This window comes from Leuciscus leuciscus, assembly GCF_965113295.1.
Source record: "Leuciscus leuciscus genome assembly, chromosome: 2".
In the NCBI taxonomy this organism is placed as follows: domain Eukaryota; kingdom Metazoa; phylum Chordata; class Actinopteri; order Cypriniformes; family Leuciscidae; genus Leuciscus; species Leuciscus leuciscus.
In genome coordinates, this window is record NC_138726.1 from 46,743,258 (window position 1) to 46,764,790 (window position 21,533).

The 21,533-nt window shown below is 38.0% G+C and overlaps 1 protein-coding gene across 2 annotated transcripts in view; it reads left to right on the forward strand.

The window, feature by feature from the left end:
- The window catches only part of adamts17 (ADAM metallopeptidase with thrombospondin type 1 motif, 17), a 132,502-nt gene that overhangs the window by 78,071 nt on the left and 32,898 nt on the right, over window positions 1-21,533 (forward strand). Inside the window, exons 13-18 of one of the 2 annotated variants that reach the window (XM_082154237.1) lie at window positions 688-857; window positions 2,134-2,261; window positions 9,840-9,960; window positions 10,226-10,300; window positions 17,103-17,183; window positions 19,759-19,916. In XM_082154237.1, coding sequence (XP_082010363.1) covers window positions 688-857; window positions 2,134-2,261; window positions 9,840-9,960; window positions 10,226-10,300; window positions 17,103-17,183; window positions 19,759-19,916 — 733 coding nt within the window. The remainder of the gene's footprint in view (window positions 1-687; window positions 858-2,133; window positions 2,262-9,839; window positions 9,961-10,225; window positions 10,301-17,102; window positions 17,184-19,758; window positions 19,917-21,533) is intronic. The other variant, XM_082154238.1, reaches the window with a different exon arrangement.

The following is a 21,533-nucleotide window of genomic DNA, read 5'->3' on the forward strand; positions in this document are numbered from 1 at the left end:
CTGAAGGATCATGTGACACTGAAAACTGGAGTAATGATGCTAAAAATTCAGCTTTGACAACCGAAATAAATTACATTATATATTCAAATAGAAACAGTTATTTTAAAATGTACAAATATTTCACAATAGTTTTTCTGTTATTTTGATCAAATAAATGCAGCATTAGTGAGCTTAAGAGTCTTTCAAAAACACAAAAATATTTTTGACCCCAAAGTTTTGAATGGGGGTGTAAATGTTCTAGAAGTTTAATAATTCAATTTAAAGCTTTAAAACAACAGTTCTGTCTGGCAAACTCTTTAACATGAGAGACATTTTGGAGAGACTCACAGAAGAAATGAGACAGATTGAATGATGGAACATGATGGAGACTGTGAAAATGTGAGGATACATGTTACTGAACAGGTTTTAGACTGTTATGTTGTCAGCTGTCATAATTTAAGGCCGTGAAACATGCTCTAATGAAGGTTTATGGGCTCTCAAAATCCACTAGTTAAAGGAAAAACCTTCCCTCAGTCATTTTTTGACTGAGCTCTGTCATGGCTCTCCACACATCTCTTATTCTCAGTCATCCCCCTACAGCTCTGATAATGATCTTCATATTTTGTATTTTTAGGTTAGAATTCATGTTTAGGTCATAGAACATGAATTCTATGTATAACTGTATTTCTTGTGGTTCTGGTTCTCCAGGCCCGGTCCAGGAGGGAGGCACTGTCAGAAGGCCAGCGTGGAGCATAAAGTGTGCGAGGGGCCGCCGTGTTCCAAGGGTCTGCCCACGTTTAGAGATCAGCAGTGTCAGTCTCATGACCGGCAGGCCAGTAAGAAGAAAAGCCAGATGTGGTCAGCTGTGATCGATGATGGTAAGACTAAAACTATACCTCTAGCAGAGTATTTATCTGTGTAGTTATAATAAACAGTAAAGTCCTGAAGTCTAAGACCACAACAATGCCTAGATGTTCTTTTAAACATCCTCTTGGTCTCATGCCTCTTTATCTCTTTGTTCTGTTCTATACTATCCTCTTTTTATGGTAGAAATACGTAAACATATAATTAAATACATTTACGTTCATTCCTTTAGCATATATCCATTTTTGGTTTGTTTGTAGAGGCCTCAGTACCAGGAGATGAGAGTGAGAACTGAGAAAGTGACCAATCTGTCTGATCTTGATTAAAAACAGCACTTGTGTGATATCACACTGTGAGCTCTTGTCAAGGACACGTTCACTTGTTGATTACCAGGCAGCTTATGAGCAAGAGGGTGAATGTTTTGCCTTGTTAGGATCCAAATTCATCTCTGAAAGTCTTTTGACCCAATCTTCTTGTTGTTTTAGTGCTCTCGCTGTCACTCCTAATCATCCTAACAGTCCTGTCATCCCGGCAGATTGTTTATTTTTTCCTGTGTCACTAATGACACTAATTAGCCTAAGCTTGGTTCAAGGCAATATACAGTATATGCTGATTTTTTAATTATGCATACATGCTTCACCCATATTTGTTTTGGAATGCTTGATCAGGCACTGTAATTGTCTGTCCCATGTTGGAATTGTTACAGCTTTCCACCAAATGTCAGATTTTTCTTTTTCTTTCTTTCTTTCTTTCTTTCTTTCTTTCTTTCTTTCTTTCTTTCTTTCTTTCTTTCTTTCTTTCTTTCTTTCTTTCTTTCTTTCTTTCTTTCTTTCTTTCTTTCTTTCTTTCTTTCTTTCTTTCTTTCTCTTTCTTTCTCTTTCTTCCTTTCTTTCTTTCTTTCTCTTTCTTTCTTTCTTTCTTTCTTTCTTTCTTTTGGTCTGTCTATCTATCTATAAAAGTCGTTCAATATAGATAGATGGATAGACTGACAAACAGACAGACAGATCTGTCAAAAGCAATAAAGCAGCAGCACTCAAGAGTGCTCTCACAATGGTAAAAACAAAGGCCAAACTTTGATCTTTGTGATCACTGCAGCTCTTAAATCACAACACGTCACTCAGAAACAGGCTTGTGATCTTCTTAAGTAGACTCCTCAGAACATGTGCACCAAATATTACTGTGAGTGCACTTCATGTGTTCTTGCTGAAAGTATAAAAACGTGTGCCTCCTTTAGCTTCAAAGCTCAGTTTACTGCATTTATTTATGTGTGTGTATGCTTTTATTTCCCAGAAAAGCCATGCGCTCTGTACTGTACACCCATTGGCAGTGATGCACCAGTACTAGTGGCAGAGCGTGTGCAGGACGGAACGCCATGTGGACCGTATGAGAGCGACCTGTGTGTGAGTGGAAAATGTCAGGTGTGTATTCACAAGATTTTTAAAGTCTCTTATGCTTACCAAGATGGCCTTTTTTTTTTTTTATACAGTAAAAAAAACCCTGTAATATTATACAATATTATTACAATATAAAATGCATAGTTTCTCCTTTAATAGATTCTAAAATGTGATTTATTCCTGTGATGCAAAGCTGAATTTTCTATCATTATTCTAGTCTTCAGTGTCACATGATCCTTTGGAAATCATTCTGATATGCTGATTTGCTTCTCAAAAATTATTTCTTACTATTATCAGTTTTTGTGTCAAGGTTTCCATATTTTTGTGGAAACCGTGATACATTTTTTCCAGGATTTTTGGATGAATAGAAAGTTAAAAATAAAATTTATTTGAAATATAAATCTTTTGAAACATTATACATGTCTTTATCACTTTTTATTTAACATAATTTTAATGTTTTCTTTTTTTATAAAAGTATTAAGTACTTTAAAGATTTGCGTACTATCCTCCCCAAATAGTATTTGAAATTAGAATTAGTGTGTCCCAAATCGTAGTATGTTGAAATGAGTATTCCAAAGTCTACATCAGACGTGAGTGGCGTGACATGAAAAGACACAACAAAAGCAGATAGAACCCATTATAATCAGTGACGCTGTCTACACTGGATGCGGCGCGACAAATTCCCAGCAGTAAACTGATGCCCTACTTTATTTCTGACGTATTACAAGGGCTCGCGCTACTTCTGACACGAAGAACAAATAGATTTGTAACAGTCGCTTTGTTGCGTCCAGTTTAGACAGCCTCAAGCTGTCTCAACTGTTGCGTCCAGTGTAGACACGGTGTAACAGCTAATTTTGCCCACAACCCATTGCATGCTGCACAAGGATTTGATTAGAACTACAAACGCGAATAAAAGTTGTTAAAAAAACTACAAACATGGCAGATGTCCGAGACTGCCGATTAAGTAGAGAGGTTTAGATAAAGGGGTTTAAGTGATTAATAATCAGTATATATTATTATTATTATTAGTTCACCCACACATAATATCAAAACAAATGGCACAAACCAAATGGCACATACAGTCATGTGTGAATCAGGTCTCCCAGAGAAGCTATCCAAAGCTTATAATAGGGAGCCTGAGGACATTTTGAAATAATCCATTAAGAACAAATACTTAAAAAAAAAAAAAAAAAAAAAAAAAAAAAGAAAAACAGATTTTAACACCAATCACACAACAATAATATCATACAAAAAACACAATACAACATAAGACACACAAAAAATAAATCAGGACAATGCTTTTAGGATCTACTGTAGTCTAGGTAGGCTACTGGAAAGGTTATAGATATAAGCGTAAAAGTTCCTTTTTTAGTGTTTTCTTAAAGATGGATACAGATTTCAACACCTTCAGCCTGCCATCTAGCTCATTCCAAATATTTGGGCCTCTACTTGTAATGCTCAAATTTGCACTTTTAAGTCTTCTAGTTTTACCGGTGATCAGATGTTTATTCCTGGTGGCATGAGCGTGAAGCGGACTACTACCGGTAATTGGAATGAGCTGAGATAGCCTGCTGTTTGTCACATTAACTACCTGGTGCATAATGCACGCATTAAGGTATATATTCAATTCAGTAAGCCGGAGGAGACCAAAGCAGTAAAAGAGGGGTCTTGTGGGAGTGTTATACCAAGACCACGATATAGCTCGTATTATCTTCTTTTGTAGACTTATTAATTTATTTAAGTGACTCGGGTAGGTATTACACCAAATTACATTACAATAACTAATGTGAGGTTCAAACAAAGTTTTGTACAGGGTAAGAAGAGCAGGTAATGTAAGATAGTGCCGTATTCTGAAGAACAGACCAACATATTTTGAAAGCTTCAATATCAAGTGATCAATGTGACATTTAAAGTTTAGACATTTGTCAATGTGAACCCCCAAAAACTTTGTAGAAGTGGTTGGTAGTATCTCCTCATCATCTACATTAAGGCAAAACTGTTTTGTAGCTGATGCCCTTATATTTGATTGGAACACTATATAGTTAGTTTTTTTAAGTTAGTTAGTTTATTGAGAGATAATTTATTACACTTGAACCAGACAACAATTTTTTTTGTGTGACAAAAACAAATTGGTGTCGTCTGCAAACATCACCTTTTGAAATACTTGAGAGGAATTCACAAAGTCATTTATATATATGATGAATAGTTATGGACCTAAAATTGAACCTTGGGGAACCCCGTATTTAATTTCTTTCATTTGAGATATATGGTTATTAATCATCACATATTGTTTCCGACCATGTAGGTAACTTTTAAACCAGTCAAGTGCTACTCCTCTAACACCATAATGATGTAATTTCTCCAGAAGAATATTAAAATCAATAGTGTCAAATGCCTTAGATAGGTCAAGGAAAACACCAACTCCACAGTCACCCTGGTCTAAAGAATCATTAATTTTTTCAATAAGGTCTAAAACAGCCATAAAAGTAGAATTCTCTTTCCTGAAACCATACTGTGATCTTACTAGAATATGAAGCTTATCCAAATAATGACTTAACCTAATGTGTACCACTCTCTCTAATACCTTAGACAGAGATGGTAAAACAGAAATTGGACGGTAATTGCCCATATTATTTTTGTCGCCTGATTTGTAAATTGTAGTAATTCTCGCTATTTTTGTCATACTTGGCACTATACCATACAGAAGTGATAAGTTAATACAATGTGTAAGTGCCTGTGCTATTATGTCTGCAACAGCTATCACAATTTTACTACATATTCCATCAACCCCTCCCGTTCGAAAGCTCTTCAAATTTGTAATAATTTTATGAATCTCAGTTTTATCAGTAGGTTTCATGAAAAAAGATTGCATGTAATTTCCATAGAGATAATGTCTAAAAGAGGATCCGTTGGGAGTTCTGATTTTTTTGGCAAGATCTTCACCTAATGAAACAAAGTAATCATTAAAACTATCAGCTAATAAAGGCGAATTGTCATTCGAACATTCGGGTAACACAGATGACTTCTGGCCCCTATTTAGAACCTTGTTCAACACAGCCCAGGTCCTTTTGGAGTCACCTTGGGCTGCATTTATATGTTCGGTGTAGTAAATTTGTTTACTCTTCCTCATAATATGAGTGAGTTTGTTTCTAAACTTAAAATATTTGCTTTTATTTTCATCATTGGGATTTTTCCTATAGAGCTTATAAAGTTTATTTTTACGTTTAATAGAGTTAAGAATCCCTTTAGTGAGCCAAGGATGATGATCATCATTTCTGCATATGACAGTCTTCACTGGAATGGTATTGTGGATGGACTCCGTTAATTCGTGAATTAGACTGTCATAGGCAGTCTCTGGATCACGGGTTTCATACACACTAGTCCATACCTTACTCTCCAAGTTATCACGAAGCTGCTGTAGTGTTCTCTCATTCAGGACACTGATCTTTATCTTACAGCGTTTAGGTGGAGGTTTAGATGCCAGGTTTAAAGATAACACAATTGGGTAGTGATCAGATATATCAGTCACAACCACACCTGACTCCAACCTCGAATTTTGGATGTTTGTAATAATATTATCAATGATAGACTTGGATGAGTGAGTTACTCTAGTATATCTATTAATCTATTAATATATAACCTGACAAAATTATATTTATTCAATGTTATCCACATTATATTTCATCTGCAACAGCATTTTTCACTTTTAAGTGCATCTTTATGCAAACACATGAGGCGAGTTTTCTGCATGAAAGACCCACGACTGGCAGATCAACGTGCTACTACATTTCTCTCCGATATGGTAGCAAATGAAATTAAATTGAATATGGAGGATTTTAACTGTGACAAGATGCTTGACAGGACAGTTTAAATGGTGTCAAGATGCACGCAGTTATGCGACAGAGCGGTCCGTTAGTCTGCATTTACACTGCAGAACTTTATGCCCAATTCCGATTTATTGACTAATATCCAATTTCTTTGATGACGAGCTTACATCTTCTTTTAAAAGTGACCCATATCTGATATCTGCATTTACACTATACAGTACACTTGACAAAACAACCCAAGGTAGACGTACTGACCCAGAAAAGCTTAAGCTGAAAAGGAAGTAAAAACGACACAATTTGCAATGGATGCAGGCAAAATACTAATACAAGTTTTTGCTTTCCGCACCATCTTTAAAGGGCACCTATTATGCCCCTTTTCACAAGATGTAAAGTATCTGATGTCCCCAGAGTGTGTATGTGAAGTTTTAGCTCAAAATACCCAACAGATCATTTTTTACAGCATGTTTAAATTGTCACTTTTTGGGGATGAGAAAAATGCGCCGTTTTAGTGTGTATCCCTTTAAATGCAAATGAGCAGCTGCTGCCGGCACAGAGGGCGGAGCTTCAAGAGCTCACACTCAGTGTCAGGACAATCTCATCTCATGGAATGATAATATCAAAACAGAAACTCTCAGTAGCGGTGTTCATTTCGACCCGGAGTCGGACAATGATGCCCACAGAGTCAGAGAATATATGCTGTATGGAGATAGAACAGGTATTAATTACGGTCATAACTTAATTGTTATCTGCTTTTATTCACTATTACTACAAGCCTGCTGTAGCGGACCCTGTCCGAATGATGGCCAAAAATATACTGATGTGTTTAGTGAAGTTTATTGTACATCACACAAAAGATGAAGTGTCAGTTTTACTCCAGAAAATCACCGTAAAAGCTGAATAAACACAGTATAAGAAGTGTGCATTAAAGTCTTATCCATAAACTCTCTCTCTCCCTTTCATTATCAGAATTACACAAAACACTTGTTACAATTAACAGTAAACAAATATATACACACCTTTTCAGGGGGGGCTTTATAAACTGGTCAACTTTATATCCGTAAAACAACTCCTATGAACAGAAGTGCACACTCTCTTTCATTACTGCCGTAACCAGTAACGTTAGGCCTATCGCACCAGAGACTGTAAGCTGGATCATGAGCAGTTGGTACAGATCCATCCTCGAGTAAGAGAGAATAAATGACGACTGCTATGTTCATTCTTACATCTTATAACAAAACATCTCATTTGCTTAGAAGACATTCTTGTCTACGGCTGCTCCGGCGTCGAAACAATAGCGGACTGTGTTTAGCTCACTCAGGGTGGGTCTACGCTAATACGGCAGTGTTGGTCAACAGTTGTGGGAGGGGCTTGTGAAATCTACGTCACTTGAGAAATCTGAAAACGGCTTGTTCTGAGACACTGCTTATGATTTATGGGGATTAAAAAAAAAGCACTGGGTGGATTTTTATCATTATAGGGTTGTTGTGTACACACACTGCCAACACACATTTATGTTCAAACACCATATAAAAGTGAATTTTGCATAATAGGTGCCTTTTAAAGGTCAGCAACACATTGGGTTGAGTCTTCGTCCTCCATTGGGACTCCAACCATGAGTCAAGAGGGTGTCAAGAGGGACACCGAGGTTGGTGTCCACCTGAGTTGACGTAATTTGCCATCGGTGCTTTTTTCAATGATGTACGACTCCCATTGACAGGGGAATATCCAATCTGTCAGTTTACATGGCATTAATGTCAGATATATTTCCACATATGAATGAGGTCTGAAACCGATCTGAGAATAATGTAATCCATGTGCTTTTTTCCTGCTTACACGTTTGTGGGTCATATCCGATCTGTGCCACATGGGAGGAAAGAATCGGAATTGGGTCACTTGAACCATGTAATATAAATGTAGCCTTAAAGACAGAATTAAAAGTAGTATGTCCCAAAGCTTGCCTACTCTTCTGCTACACACTCAAAAGTATACACTTTTTCTGTGCTCATAATTTAGTCACACAGCTTAGTTGTGACCGCTGTTTCTACAGTCAACCACACTGTTGCTCAATGGCCACTAGTAAGAGTACAAGACTGAAAGGAGGTCACAGTCTGCAAGCCGCCTTCACTAATAGAAAGCAGGACTGAAAAACAGGTCAAAGTGTCTGGAAGTGATTTTACTGTGTGCACTTTAACACGCACACACACACACACACACACACACACACACACACACACACACACACACACACACACACACACACACACACACACACACACACACACACACACACACACACACGTGTGGTTACTGTAAGTGAGCATAGGGATTCATCAGGCCTGAACATTGACTACATCCCTTCATGCTATAATATAAACAATGCTTGGCCTGAGCAGATTCAGGGTCAGTTCCTGGCCTGGTTTTTGCTGACCACAATCCCAGAATTGCTGTTTTGGGGATAGCGCTCATATTCACGATCTGAATGCAGCTCTTGTGTCATCTAGAGGGAGTGAACGGATGATCAGCGCCAGAATCCTCCAGTGAAAATACGATTATAGTGACCTTTTCCTGTTTGTTTATTCGATTCCACTCTGTTCAGACTTTTAAGCAAGCCTATTAAGAACAAAATCACTGACAGAGATTACCTGGATTTCATGAAAGCTGGACATTATTTACACACAAAATCAAAACGAAACTATTCTTTTAGTGCATTTAATGTTATACCTTAATTTCTGATTGTTGTCAAAAGTTTCTCATTGTTTTTTTTCTGGTGTATACTGATTTATACTGCATCTTAACCAGACAAGATTCCAGTTTGTCAGGGCTAAAAACGTGTGACATGACACATTCGATCATATACAACCAATCAGAACGGTTCTCTCTGTTTGCCCAATCAGAACGGTTCTCTCTGTTTGCACACTGTGTAATTCCTAAGGTGAAATGGAGAATGATTTCCTGTGCATCCAGATAATACAGCAGTTTTACAACAAAATGTACTAATGACATTTTCAGCAGGAAAGTACTTTAGGTTTTTGAAATTATTCGTTAAAGATTTACATGATATGTCAGTGCTTTTATTTTCAGGCATGATTTTGTTGTGTTTGAAGATATCCAACCATTTTAGCAATTATACTTTATGTGACTTGATGTTGTGCCAAAGAAATCAAAAGTATATTATGGCTCAACCCTGATGTGTTATCAACACTAGCCTTTGCATGTTCTTTTAGCCCAATGGATGGATTTACTGAGTGGAGAAATCAACTTAAAGATATTTCGACCTTTTACATACTGGTTTTTTTTTTCTTGAAAAGCACAGTTTTTTAAAGAATCTTTACACAGCTTCTTTTCATACAATGACACTTGATAGTGGCCACGTCAGTCAACCGTTTTGAGCGTGTTTCAGAAATGTCACGGCCCTTACCATAACTGCGAGTTTCAACACACTTCTAACAGAACTCAACCAGGCCTCGTGTTCATTCCCGGAAGAAAACTCGAGACTACAATGGAGGCGTTTCACGGAGTTCAAAAACAGTGCTTACTGATATAGAGAATTACTCCCTTTGGGTGTGACTTTGTGTTTTGTAACTTCCCAGACCTTTTTCATGCACAAACAGCAACATTACACACTAAAGGATAAAAAAGCATAATAGGTCCCTAATAAGATAAATCTTAACAAGATAAAGACAAGAGTCCATTCATGAATATGTAATTTACATTTCTGTAACTCATGAATCGTGAAATAGAAGTAGTTTTTTTCTTTTTACTCTGCCTCCTTCAGAAAATCGGCTGTGACGGCATCATTGGTTCATCTGCGAAAGAAGATCGGTGTGGCATCTGCAATGGTGATGGCAAATCCTGCAGGATCATCAAAGGAGACTTCAACCACTCCAAAGGGATGGGTGAGTCAGAGGAGAATAATAGAATCATTTGTGTTCTGATGTTAACACAAACTTAAAGCAGCTCTCAGTCTTGCTGTAGTGCGTCAACAGGCCTGCTGGTGCTCAACAAAACAGGTCTTGTAGGCTAAATTATACAAGAGGCCACTACTGTAGTTTCTTTGTAGTTGTCTTCAGTTTGGAGTTGTTAGTGTTGGCTTATTGAAGTTAACAAAGATCCACAGTGATTATTCTCTTCCATTGACCATGTTGGTTTTGTGTCTCTCAGTCCCTCATAGCCTTTGTAAGAAGGTTTCTACGTGTGTGATGTCGAAACCCAGAGCTGTTCTCAAGTGTTTCTCATGTAAGATGCATGGTTTGACGTGTGTGTGTGTGTGTGTGTGTGTTTGTCATCTATCAGGTTGTTTTGATATGGACTATTCTATGGGATTAACACCTAACTGCTCTTTAATAATTATATTAAACACACCTTTATACTATGAGAGTTGATGTCCTGATTAATTTCAATACAACGTATATGCTACTGTTCAAAAGTTTGTGATCAGTACGATTTTTATTATATTTATGAAATAAGATTCTTTTTAGTGTTGTTATTTTTAACAACAACAAAAAAAGTTACACAGTGTACCTTTAAATAAAATTTGATTATAAAACTTTAAAATGTTGCCTTGGCATCTAATGTTGAAAACAGAATTCTTTGATGAATAGAAAGATCAAAAGAACAGCATTTATTTGAAATAGAAACATTATAACATTATAAATGTTTTTTACTGTCACTTTTGATAAATTGAATGCATCCTAACTGAATAAGAATTTCAAAATTGTAGTGTTCCCAAACTTATGAACAGTGTGTATAATTGTATTGGTTTGTCAAGTTAACATTTTCTCATATTGTTTTTCAAAACCTCTAACCAGAGGATAAAATTCAAAGTTTGTCACGACAAATTTCCATTTTCTGTTTAATACGACATTTTCATTTAACTGACATGCTCCACAAGGTCTGTGTCTGTGAATGATTTAACATTGTAAATGAGGTTAAAAAACGTTTTTGTCATTTGAAAATCTTTTGCTCTCCCTCATCAGCTGAGTAAGGACTCTTGCTCATGGGTTATATGCTATTCACTGGACTCAGTCCGGATGACTCCAATGTCAGTGTGTGCCTCCCAAAACTGCTTTAATACCGAATATCCCTATGGTCTTCAGCTGTTCTAGCTTCAGGCCATTATCATCCTGTCCACTGCTGAATGTGGGAATATGTATGTATGCCCAGCCCTACAGGGAACGAGTCAGGGCAAAACTAAGGACTTTATACTTTGCCAGGAGTTGTTGCTGAGCCAAATAAAGACTACTTAGTCTAAAGCTGCATGCACAGCACACTGTACAATTATTGCTGTCTAAGACAAATTCAAGAGACTAAATCATAATTCTTGTTATTTAGCATTCCCATTATATTATGATCATATTGAAATTAACTCAAATTCACAGTCCACAAATTCCCCCTTTTCACAAGTGCTTTTTTGGCTTTGTGCGTGTGGATGTGACACGGATTGATGGAGTAAAATGGCCCGTCAGTGCTGTTAGTCTTAGCTAACGTGTGTACCACAATACAGTCTGACATGAAGGACAGTTGATTTTGTACAGTCTGCTTTTACAAAAGATCACATGTAATCTGACAAGCAAAGAAAAGAGAAAAGACAAACAATCATTCCAGGCATTTCAAGAGACCAGAATTGACCAATTTCTTTCATTGGCAATGTTTTCGTCTTTTAAGTCTTTAAATGAATCTTTTGGGCTTCTGAAACCAGTTCTCACTGTGTGAAGGTGTGTTTTAGTGGATCTTCAAGAGCAGTCATGAATTTTACTCCTATAGAGAGATAGGTCTTCTTCCACTTTCACATTTAACCACATTCTTAGCAGCCTTTCTACTGGAAGTATTTTTCCTATTCCCATTCCATATGCACACTACTGTTCAAAAATTTGAGGTCAGTTTTTTTGAAAGAAATTAATTCTTTCTATTCATCAAGAATCCTGAAAAAAAATGTATCACAATTTCCAATATTTTTCAACATTGATAGTAATAAGAATTGTTTCTTGAGCAGGAAATCAGCATATTTGAAGGATTTCTGAAGGATCATGTGACACTGAAGACTGGAGTAATGATGCTGAAAATTCAGCTTTACCATTACAAGAATAAATTGCACTTTAAATGATATGTTTTATTTCTAATTTGTAAAAACATTTTTACAATGTTTTCGTCTTTTATTATATTTTTGATCAAATAAATGCAAGCTTAGTGAGCATAAGAGACTTGCAATGTTTATTAAAATAGAAATATATTTAATTTATTAAAAATACTCAGATATTGTAAGTTTGAGTTTGAAAAATTCTCCATGGGAGTGTGATGTCGCTGCTCATGCTCATTAGCCACAGTTCCCATGGTGACAGTTACTTAATTTAATAATGAATTTGACTGACTTATGGCTTCTGAAGAATCACAATTAATCACTTAACTTCAGAGCTCATGATAAGTCTTTATTGAAATGTTTACTTGTTACCACTAAACATTAGATTGATTTCTCAAAGAATGATTCTTTAACTGTTGTGCTTAATTTGCACAATGTGTCCTGTACTTGTGTTTATGAGTCTCTCTCAATGCCTCAGCTTGATAAAATCATCTGAAAAGAAGCAGATGTTTAGTTTAAACAATATGGTTAAAATGTGGGCTCAGTAAGATTTTAAGAAACAAGTCTCTTATGCTCACCAAGGCTCCATTTTTTAAATAAAAAATCAGTTTTATCAGTATCAGTTGTTCCCTTTCGTGGTCACTACGAGTTACGTCAGTGATGACGAAATGGGGGGTTTCGCATAGAAAGCCTATCACCTTCGAAATTTCGAAAACGAGCCAATGGAAATGCCTTGGGTCTGCGGGTTTTGCATGTGTAACTCTGCCCCACCTCGTGGGTATATAAGGAAGTACGCCGGCATAGCGCAGTATGTTTTCGCTTCGGAGCCAAGATCATCTCTTCACTCCACAAGCCATTCCTGAGTTTTTCATCCTCTTCTCAGCACTCTTCGAGACGAGCGACTCTCCGGTGTTGGTGTGACAGCGATTTCAGCGAGTTCACATTGCCTGCTGATCTGTGCAGTGATCTGCCAGTGAGTGTGTTCTCCCTGTGCGCTTCAACATCTGCGGAGATTTCCTCTCACAAAAAGAGCTTGCACGCGGCACATCTTTTTAAAGATGCCTCGCCCGTGCACTTCTGGTTGTGGTCGAACAGTTTCTGACTCTGATGGGCACAATCGCTGTCTTGCGTGTTTGGCCGTTGATCACGCCAAGGCAGCGTTTGTGGATGAGTCATGTTATGCGGGAACATGACCATCGCAACATTACGCAACATACGGTCGAGACTCAATGACCTCTCGCGAGGTAGAGTCCCCTCATCCACATCTCCTCTGGAGGTCGTAAGTGAGCGTTCCGACTGAGCACGGTGCTCCCTCTTCGGAGGCGCCCCGCGTTTCTTTCGGCGCCCCAGAGGAAGATGCTATGTCGATCGCAGCATCACAAGGTGGGCATGAGTCCTCGGGAAGTGAGGATTCGGCAGTGCTGCCGCCCTCGGGTGTGCCAGCATTGCCCGAGTCTGATCCCGAGCTGACGGCCATGCTTTCCCGGGCCGCCGCGAGCATTGGGTTGGAGTGGAACCCTCCACCCTGTCCTCAGCGCTCGCGGTTGGATGATTAGTTTTTGGGTGCGGCCTCTGGTCAACGCCAGCGTCCAACCTCAATGCCATTCTTCCCGGACGTGCATGAGGAGGTCTTGAGGTCCTGGAAGGCACCACTGTCTTTCCGCGATCACTCGTCGGCCTTCTCCGCCTTTCCTCCCCTCGACGGGGCCGCTGCCAATGGGTACACTGGGGTTCCCCTGGTTGAACATTCTATTGCGATGCAACAGTGTCCTCAGAGTGCTTCTTCTCGCGGTGATCCTAAGCACCCTTCCAAAGCCTGTAGATTTTCGTCCACTCTCGTGGCGAAATCCTACAGAGCCGCGGGACAGGCAGCCGCCTCACTGCATGCCATGGCCACTCTGCAGGTCTACCAGGCCCAGATGCTCAGGGACATGCACAAGGGTAGGACTGACCCAGGGCTCTTCGATGAGCTGCGTGGCCAGGGTGACCTGAGGGTGACGGTGTGGACTAATACACTGACCTCGCTCTCCGGGCGACGAAAGTGACCGCACGCTCCCTGAGTCAGGTGATGGCCACTAACATGGTCCAGGAGAGACACCTGTGGCTGAACCTGGCCAATATGTGGGATGCTGAGAGGACCCGGTTCCTCGACACCCCCATATCCCAGGCCGGCCTCTTCGGCTGTGCGGTTGAGGACTTCGCCCAACAGTTCTCAACCGCCCAGAAGCAGACTGAGGCGATAAAGCACATCCTGCCCCGATGGCCCAGTGAAACCATGTGGTGTCTATATGTGGGGTACCCAAGGCTTATGTGGGGCTCTGGAAGTGGCAGCAATTGCAGCGTTTTGGTAGGGATCCCAATTCATCAGTTGTTCAGACGTAATGTCTGGGAACAGCTAGGTTACTAATGTAACCCCCGTTTCCTGAAGGAGAGAACGGACACGTTACGTCCCGTTGCCACAATTGCTGTACCACCACTGAAATGGCTGTGACACCATCTCGGCTCCTCAGCGCAAAACTTGAATGGCTGAGTTCAGTACGATTCCATTCAAACCCGATTCGCGGGATGTGGTTCGCGATGCAAATCTCACTCACCAATGTCCATTGGCTTGTTTTGTTTATGCTCGAAGGTGATTGGGCTCACAGGCAAGATCCCCAATTCGTCAGTTGTTCTGACGTAACGCCTCCATTCCCTCCTTCAGGGAATGGATGTTACATTAGTAACCTAGACGTTATCAGTGTTGAAAACAGTTGTGCTGCTTAATATTTTTGTAAAATTTAGTTTTTTAAGGATTATTTGATGAACAAAAAAGAATGTTTTAAAAAAACATTTATTTTTTATTTGATATATAATTATTTTGTAGCAATATCAATGTAATGCATCCTTGCTCAATAAAAGTATTCATTTATAATAAAAAAAACTTCTGAAAGGTAGTGTATGCTCAGCTAGAAGCATCACCCTCATTTGTATGTAATGTGTAAAATTGGAGCAAAATGAAGTCCCTGCCTGTTGTAAGATACTTACTTGAACAATGACCCCAATGTCTTTACTGAGGCTTTAAAGGAGTAATTCACCCAGAAATGAAAGTACTGTCCTCACCCTTTTATGTTGTTCCAAACACATATGACTTCCTTTCTTTTCTTTTCTTTTTCTTTTTTTTACCGTGAAACCGAAAAATGGATGTCAGGTTAGAATCCAAGAGCTTTTGTTGTCCATAGAATGAAAGTGGATGATGATTTATACTGCAAAGCGCCCTAAAATTACAAAAAAAATCATAAAAGCACAATAAAATAGTAAAAAAAATAAACTCAAACATTCACCATAACATCATCATCATTTTGCATTTCACAGAGGACAGAAAATTAGACATAATTTTCGTCTTTGGGTGAACTATTCCTTTTTAATAGCTAGACATCACTGGTACAGTAGTGTTCCCTGACAAATTTTACTCCGTCTTCCAGGAGAGACCAATAAACATTTGGCAGAAAATGTTTATTGGAAAGTCCAACATCTATATCCTTAACTTTCATTATTTGAGATTAATTACTTTCCATAACAAAACCAAATAGAAACTTAATCCTGAAAGTCTGACGTTATTTCAGGTCCTCCAGATGTGGTGGGATGTGGATGAGTGTGTGTTTTTAATCTGGGTTTGATGTGTTTTATGCTAATCAGGTGGATGGTCATGTGGTGTTGGGTGTTTAACAGGGGGTGGTGGTCTTTTCTATGTGGAGTGATAACCGCATGTTTGTGATCATGCCAGGAGGAATACGGTGAGTTTAAGGCTACGTTCACACTGTTAGTTTTTGGGATTGACAAACGTATTTACTTACAGATGTGAGTCCCAAAATGTCCCATTCACACAGCAACTTACAGCAGCAACTTTCTGTATGAACGTGCAACTGGAGTCAAGCCCGTATTCTCTTACCAGTAACCATAGCGACAGTGACAAAGATGGCGACGTCCATAAAACTGAAAAGTATTATCACTTTTGACATGACAAGAGTCCAGTCGAGCCGCGAGTTCATCCGTAAAATCTTCATTAACCGTCAGCAGCTTTTAGCAATTGAGTCATATGTAGCACACAAAATTGACAGGAGCCGCTTCGGTGGTGGACAGTGACTGGATCTAAAACCTTCAGATGACACACAGCTCATATCTCCGTCGCTATAAGCTACAGACACATGGTAGACTCGCGTTTGAGCAGCGCAGAGCAGCTCTCTCGCACTGTATGATGTGACAGACAACTATATGTCCAGTCCGGTTCGGTTCACACAGCAAAGGTTCTCCGAGAATGTGGTTGTGAATCCTGAAAATTTTGTTTGGTTATAGAATGCGATTGTCACTCCTACTAACTGAACTGTGTGTGAACGTAACTGTATTATGGACTCAAATACAGGACTGACAACCGTATTTTGTTGCTGTTTGAACTGGCCTAAAACTGGTTTGGTGCAAAGTGTGGGCCTGTAAATGAAACCAACACTTGTCAATAATCATTTCAGACTGTCATCCAAACTGCAGGTCAAATCATCCCAGTCAGGTTAACACTAATCTCGCCCTGTAAAACATGTTTCACGAAGCTGCCTGTGTCTGTGAGACCTCAACGTCAAATGTCTCTTCTTTAAATGAGCTGAATTGATGGCAATTACTCATATACGCATGAGCATCAGCCATTTGTGTGCTGTTATCTCCTTTCTTTCAGGGTCCTTTCCTTTTGCTCAGTGTAGTGATGTATTGATTGAGACTTATCGTAATCATTGTGAATGGTCTGCTTTGATTGGCTATGAAAGTACTCTATTTGTAGTGACATACACATGCACACACGCGTCATATTTCCATAAATTGTTATAGAAACATGCACCTGTGCCTGCCCACTTGTGCACCAGTTTGAAATAGCTTGTCTTTTTTCATTTTCCAATCTTCTTTCACTGGTTTCTCCCCTTATTTCTCTCTCTCCCAAAGGTTACATTGAGGCAGCTGTCATTCCAGTGGGAGCTCGACGAATCAAAGTTGTGGAAGACAAGCCGTCCCATAGCTTTCTGGGTAATTACTCAACCTGTTACCATAACAACGGTCTTCCAAATGGCCACACAATGGATCACACTGAGATGGGACCAACTCGATAATGGCTGTAGATAGGAACTATGCCAGGTGGTGTCTCTTGTTCTACGTTATGACAAATGATGCTTCAATGCTGACAAGCTGCTTGTCACATTAGGATAAAACTCACAATAAGGACGTTTTACATTAATTTGCTTTATTCTGCTCTACACCTGCAATACTAAGAAAACACTTTTTTTTTTTTGCCCATGAAATACTCACTTTTGTGAGTGAGTGTCATAGAAAACAATGTTTGGGTAATTTTTTATCATAGTTTCATGACAATTAAGCACATTTATGCGCCAAATTCTAATTACATTTAATAAATTGTATCTAATTATTTTTTTATTTTATATATATATATATATATATATATATATACACACACAAAAGGATGGCAATGTATTTGTATATTGATGTATATATTACACCTTAGACTTCTCATTATTTCTGCAATACAATGTTGATTATATATATTTTTATTTTATCCCACATTACAGTAATCATTATAGACTTAATCATAATTGTCTATTAACAGGCTTTCATTTTTTCTTTCTTTCTTTTTATTTTAGGGTGAAATATGCCAGACATATTCTTAACCTTTGTGATATTCACCCTTGTATTTAGTGAAACGCACTTGAGAGAATGTAACTCATGAAACTTAACTAAGACTTTATTTGTCCAGCTGGCCCACAATTGATGAGCATATTCATTGTGATTTAATTTATTTTAATGAGTCAGGTTTTTTTAAAAAGACGCCTTCAACTTTCAGAATTAATGTGTCTTGTCGTCCAATTTCACAGACATAATGCTGACAGTTTACAATAACGCTTCACTCTTCATATTCTCAAATAAACATCCATTTTCCCAAAGGTCAGGATCACATGACTGCCTGGTTTGAATTTATCAAAAATGCCCACAGTCTCAGATCTTATAGACTAAGTTTCATAACATTATAAAGTTTAGACTTACTATAAGATGTCTCATTTCGGTTAAATGTTTAAGCAGCATTGCATGCATTTTGTTCTGTAAAGCCTTTCAGCTAAAGTTGAACTGGCAGGATTCATTCTGTAATTCATACGCAGGGAGATGTAAACATGTCTAGTTTGGGTCTGGTTTGCCATCTTTTGTAAGAGAACAGAATCGTTTTTTTTATTTTTTTATTCCAGCCAAAAGCTTGAAGTGACATGAAAGTGAACCCCTCCCATTGAGCTCAGCGCAGATGCTCTCCAAAACAAACCAGGCTATGCTTTCATTGCAGCAGACTGTGGGCAATCACATGTCTTCAGTTTCTACTGCTTAGAAACAATAATGTAGTCGTGTATGTGTATAAAAATAGGATGAATGTGAGGTAATGATGGAAGAATTATATGCAATAGCTCATTTGACTCAAATGCATGGATGGTGAGAATGTGTTTGAGGTCCATTTTAAAAGGGAAAAATTGCTCTGGATTCTGGACTGTTTAAAGGCAGAGATGTTTTGGATAAAAATGCTATAGAATATATTTAAATCCCCACCATTACTGTCATGAAGTATACCTTTAAATCGGTGCTGTACTTGTACATTAGGGGTCTTCAACAGGCATCGGAGGGCACCTATTTTGTGTTAAAGAGTAGCTAGTCATTTTCTACAACGATGCACCGTATTATGATGGTTAAGCAGTGAGTTATGTCGTTGTACGGGAAATTCACCCCGTTTAGTTCCTAAGTCCTCCTTCGGAAAAGCGCGATGTGCTCTGATTGGTTGGCTGGACCAGAGTGTTGTGATTGGTCAACTGCTTTGAATGTCACCTCCCTTACCATAACCACAAGTTTCAACACACTAATGCAATTCAACCAGGCCTCGTCCCCTTTTTTTCACATATCTTGGGCAAGAGTTATTTAAATAAGGAATATTGTGGCATGTTTGTTCCTGAAAGAAAACTCAAGACTATATTGAAGGCGTTTCAGGGAGTTCAGGTTTCAAAACAGTGTCTACTGTTATAGAGAATAACTCCCTTTGGGTGTGACTGTGTGCTTTGTAACTTTGCAGACCTTTTTCATACTCAAAACAGCAATATTGCACTAAGAAAGTTTCAAAAAAGTGTAATAGGTTCTCTTTTAAAACTGAAAATATGCTTTAAACAAAAATCCAATATTAAATTAACTTTAACAAAAAATGTAATTAAGAAACTAAAGATCAGCTAAATATTGTGCATCCCACGATGAAATGTATTGAGTCAAATTAAAATGTAATGCATGTGACTGTACATCAATAATGTTTTTTAATGACTTATATGCAATATAAGCATCATACAGTATGTACTGTAAATACTAAAATGAATATGGTACTATACACAAAAAGATTCTCATGCATTTTAGGAATATAGTCCTTTTGAAATTAGCTACTCACTCAGGTCTACCTCATGTCAATATGTACACAATTATTTTGTTTTATTTGATAAAAGAGAGCAATTTGATGGAATGATGCTTGTGTAATGTGATTTAGATATATTTGTTCCTGTTTGTCTGGTTTCAGCTCTGAAGGACTCCAGCAAGCGATCCATAAACAATGACTGGAAAATCGAGCTGCCAGGGGAGTTTGAGCTTGCTGGCACCACAGTCCGCTATGTGAGGAGAGGACTGTGGGAAAAGATGTCTGCCAAGGGACCCACTAAGACTCCACTTCATCTCATGGTAAAAACATTAGGTCATAACATCCACCTTTCACTTTCTTAGCTCTTTACCGTCTTTCACACGTTTCGTGATGCAGTGTGCTTTTAAACTCAGCGTAAAATGCCATTCACTACTCATTTTATTTCTGTAATCACATGATTATTAAGAAAGACTGTAGGACGGGACATGGTTTTATCAGGAAATTGATTGAATCATGAACATTGAATGAAAATTCTGTTTACTCACCCCTATGAAAAAGAAGTGCACTTAACTGCATTTAATGTACACTTGTAGTGTACTTTAAATCTTAAAAGATATATATTTTTTAAAAACTGAAACTGCAGATGTATGTTTAAGACACTTAAGTACACTTTGTATGTCAAATGAACCCCCGGTTTCACAGACGAGGCTTAAGCTAGTCCCAGACTAAAATGCATGTTTGAGTTTTTTTAACTGAAAGCAACTTGCAGTGACATCTCTTAAAATATGTCAGTGCCGTTGTTTTGTCTCAAGATGCACACCAGTAATGTTTTTTTTTTTTCTCTAAGGAGCGTTTAAAAAATCTACTTAAATGTCCTAATTGAGCTAAGGGCTAATCCTGGCTTAATCTAAACCCTGTCTGTGAATTTTAAATCATTGTTTTAATTATAGCAATTATTATGGTCACTATGATCTCTATATGGAAAGAGCTGCGTGAAGCTTCATCAAAAAAAATTCCCCTTTTGTGTTCCATGGAAAAAATAACAGCATATGGGTTTGGAACAACATGAGGGTGAGTAAATAATGACAGAATTTTTCATTTTTGGCTGAATTGTCACTTTAAGAAAATAAATGGGGGCAATTTTGATTTCATGCTGACTGTAACTGCCATGTTCTCCATGTTTCTAGTTGATTTAAAATATAATTAAAGCATATTTGTCTTCATCATGAACGACTTCATGATTAGCACAACATGTGAATTTATATTTGGAAAACATGGCAGCCTGGCTAATCCAAAGCAAATACATAAATCAAATGGAAAACATATCACGCAAAATGTTTTGAAAGCAATAATGCAGATGTTTTTGGGATGGAGCCAGAGCTAAACCTGAAGTCTTCACCCTCATTGATGTCTAGAGCTGCTTTTCCACACCATGTGTCTACACAGACTTGCAATGATTTCATCATCACAACGCAAAAACAGCTCAATGCAGCACAGCGGAAAGAAATACAGAAAACACATATCTTGAGACACATTTCTAGCAATTTTACACATTTCTCCAAACCAAGGTCCATGCTCTCAAAACAATTAATACTGCCATTCTACAATTTTAATTTCGTATTTTTCTTTTTTTGTAATTATTATAAAAGTAATTCCAAATGTTAATAGTAATCATTAGTAATTATTTTATTTATTAATTTAGTGAGTATTTTAGTAATTACTTTTTCCATTTTAATCTCACCCAAACAGTAACTTTCTGTATCCACTACTCATATTGTACGCATTTACATTTGTGCATTTGGAAGACGCTTTTATCCAAAGCAACTTGTATTGGATTCAAGGTTCACTGCAAAAAAATATTTTCTTCTTCAGTTTGTTTGTCTTGTTTTCCATGACAAATATCTAAACATTCTTAAATCAGGATACACTTACTTGAA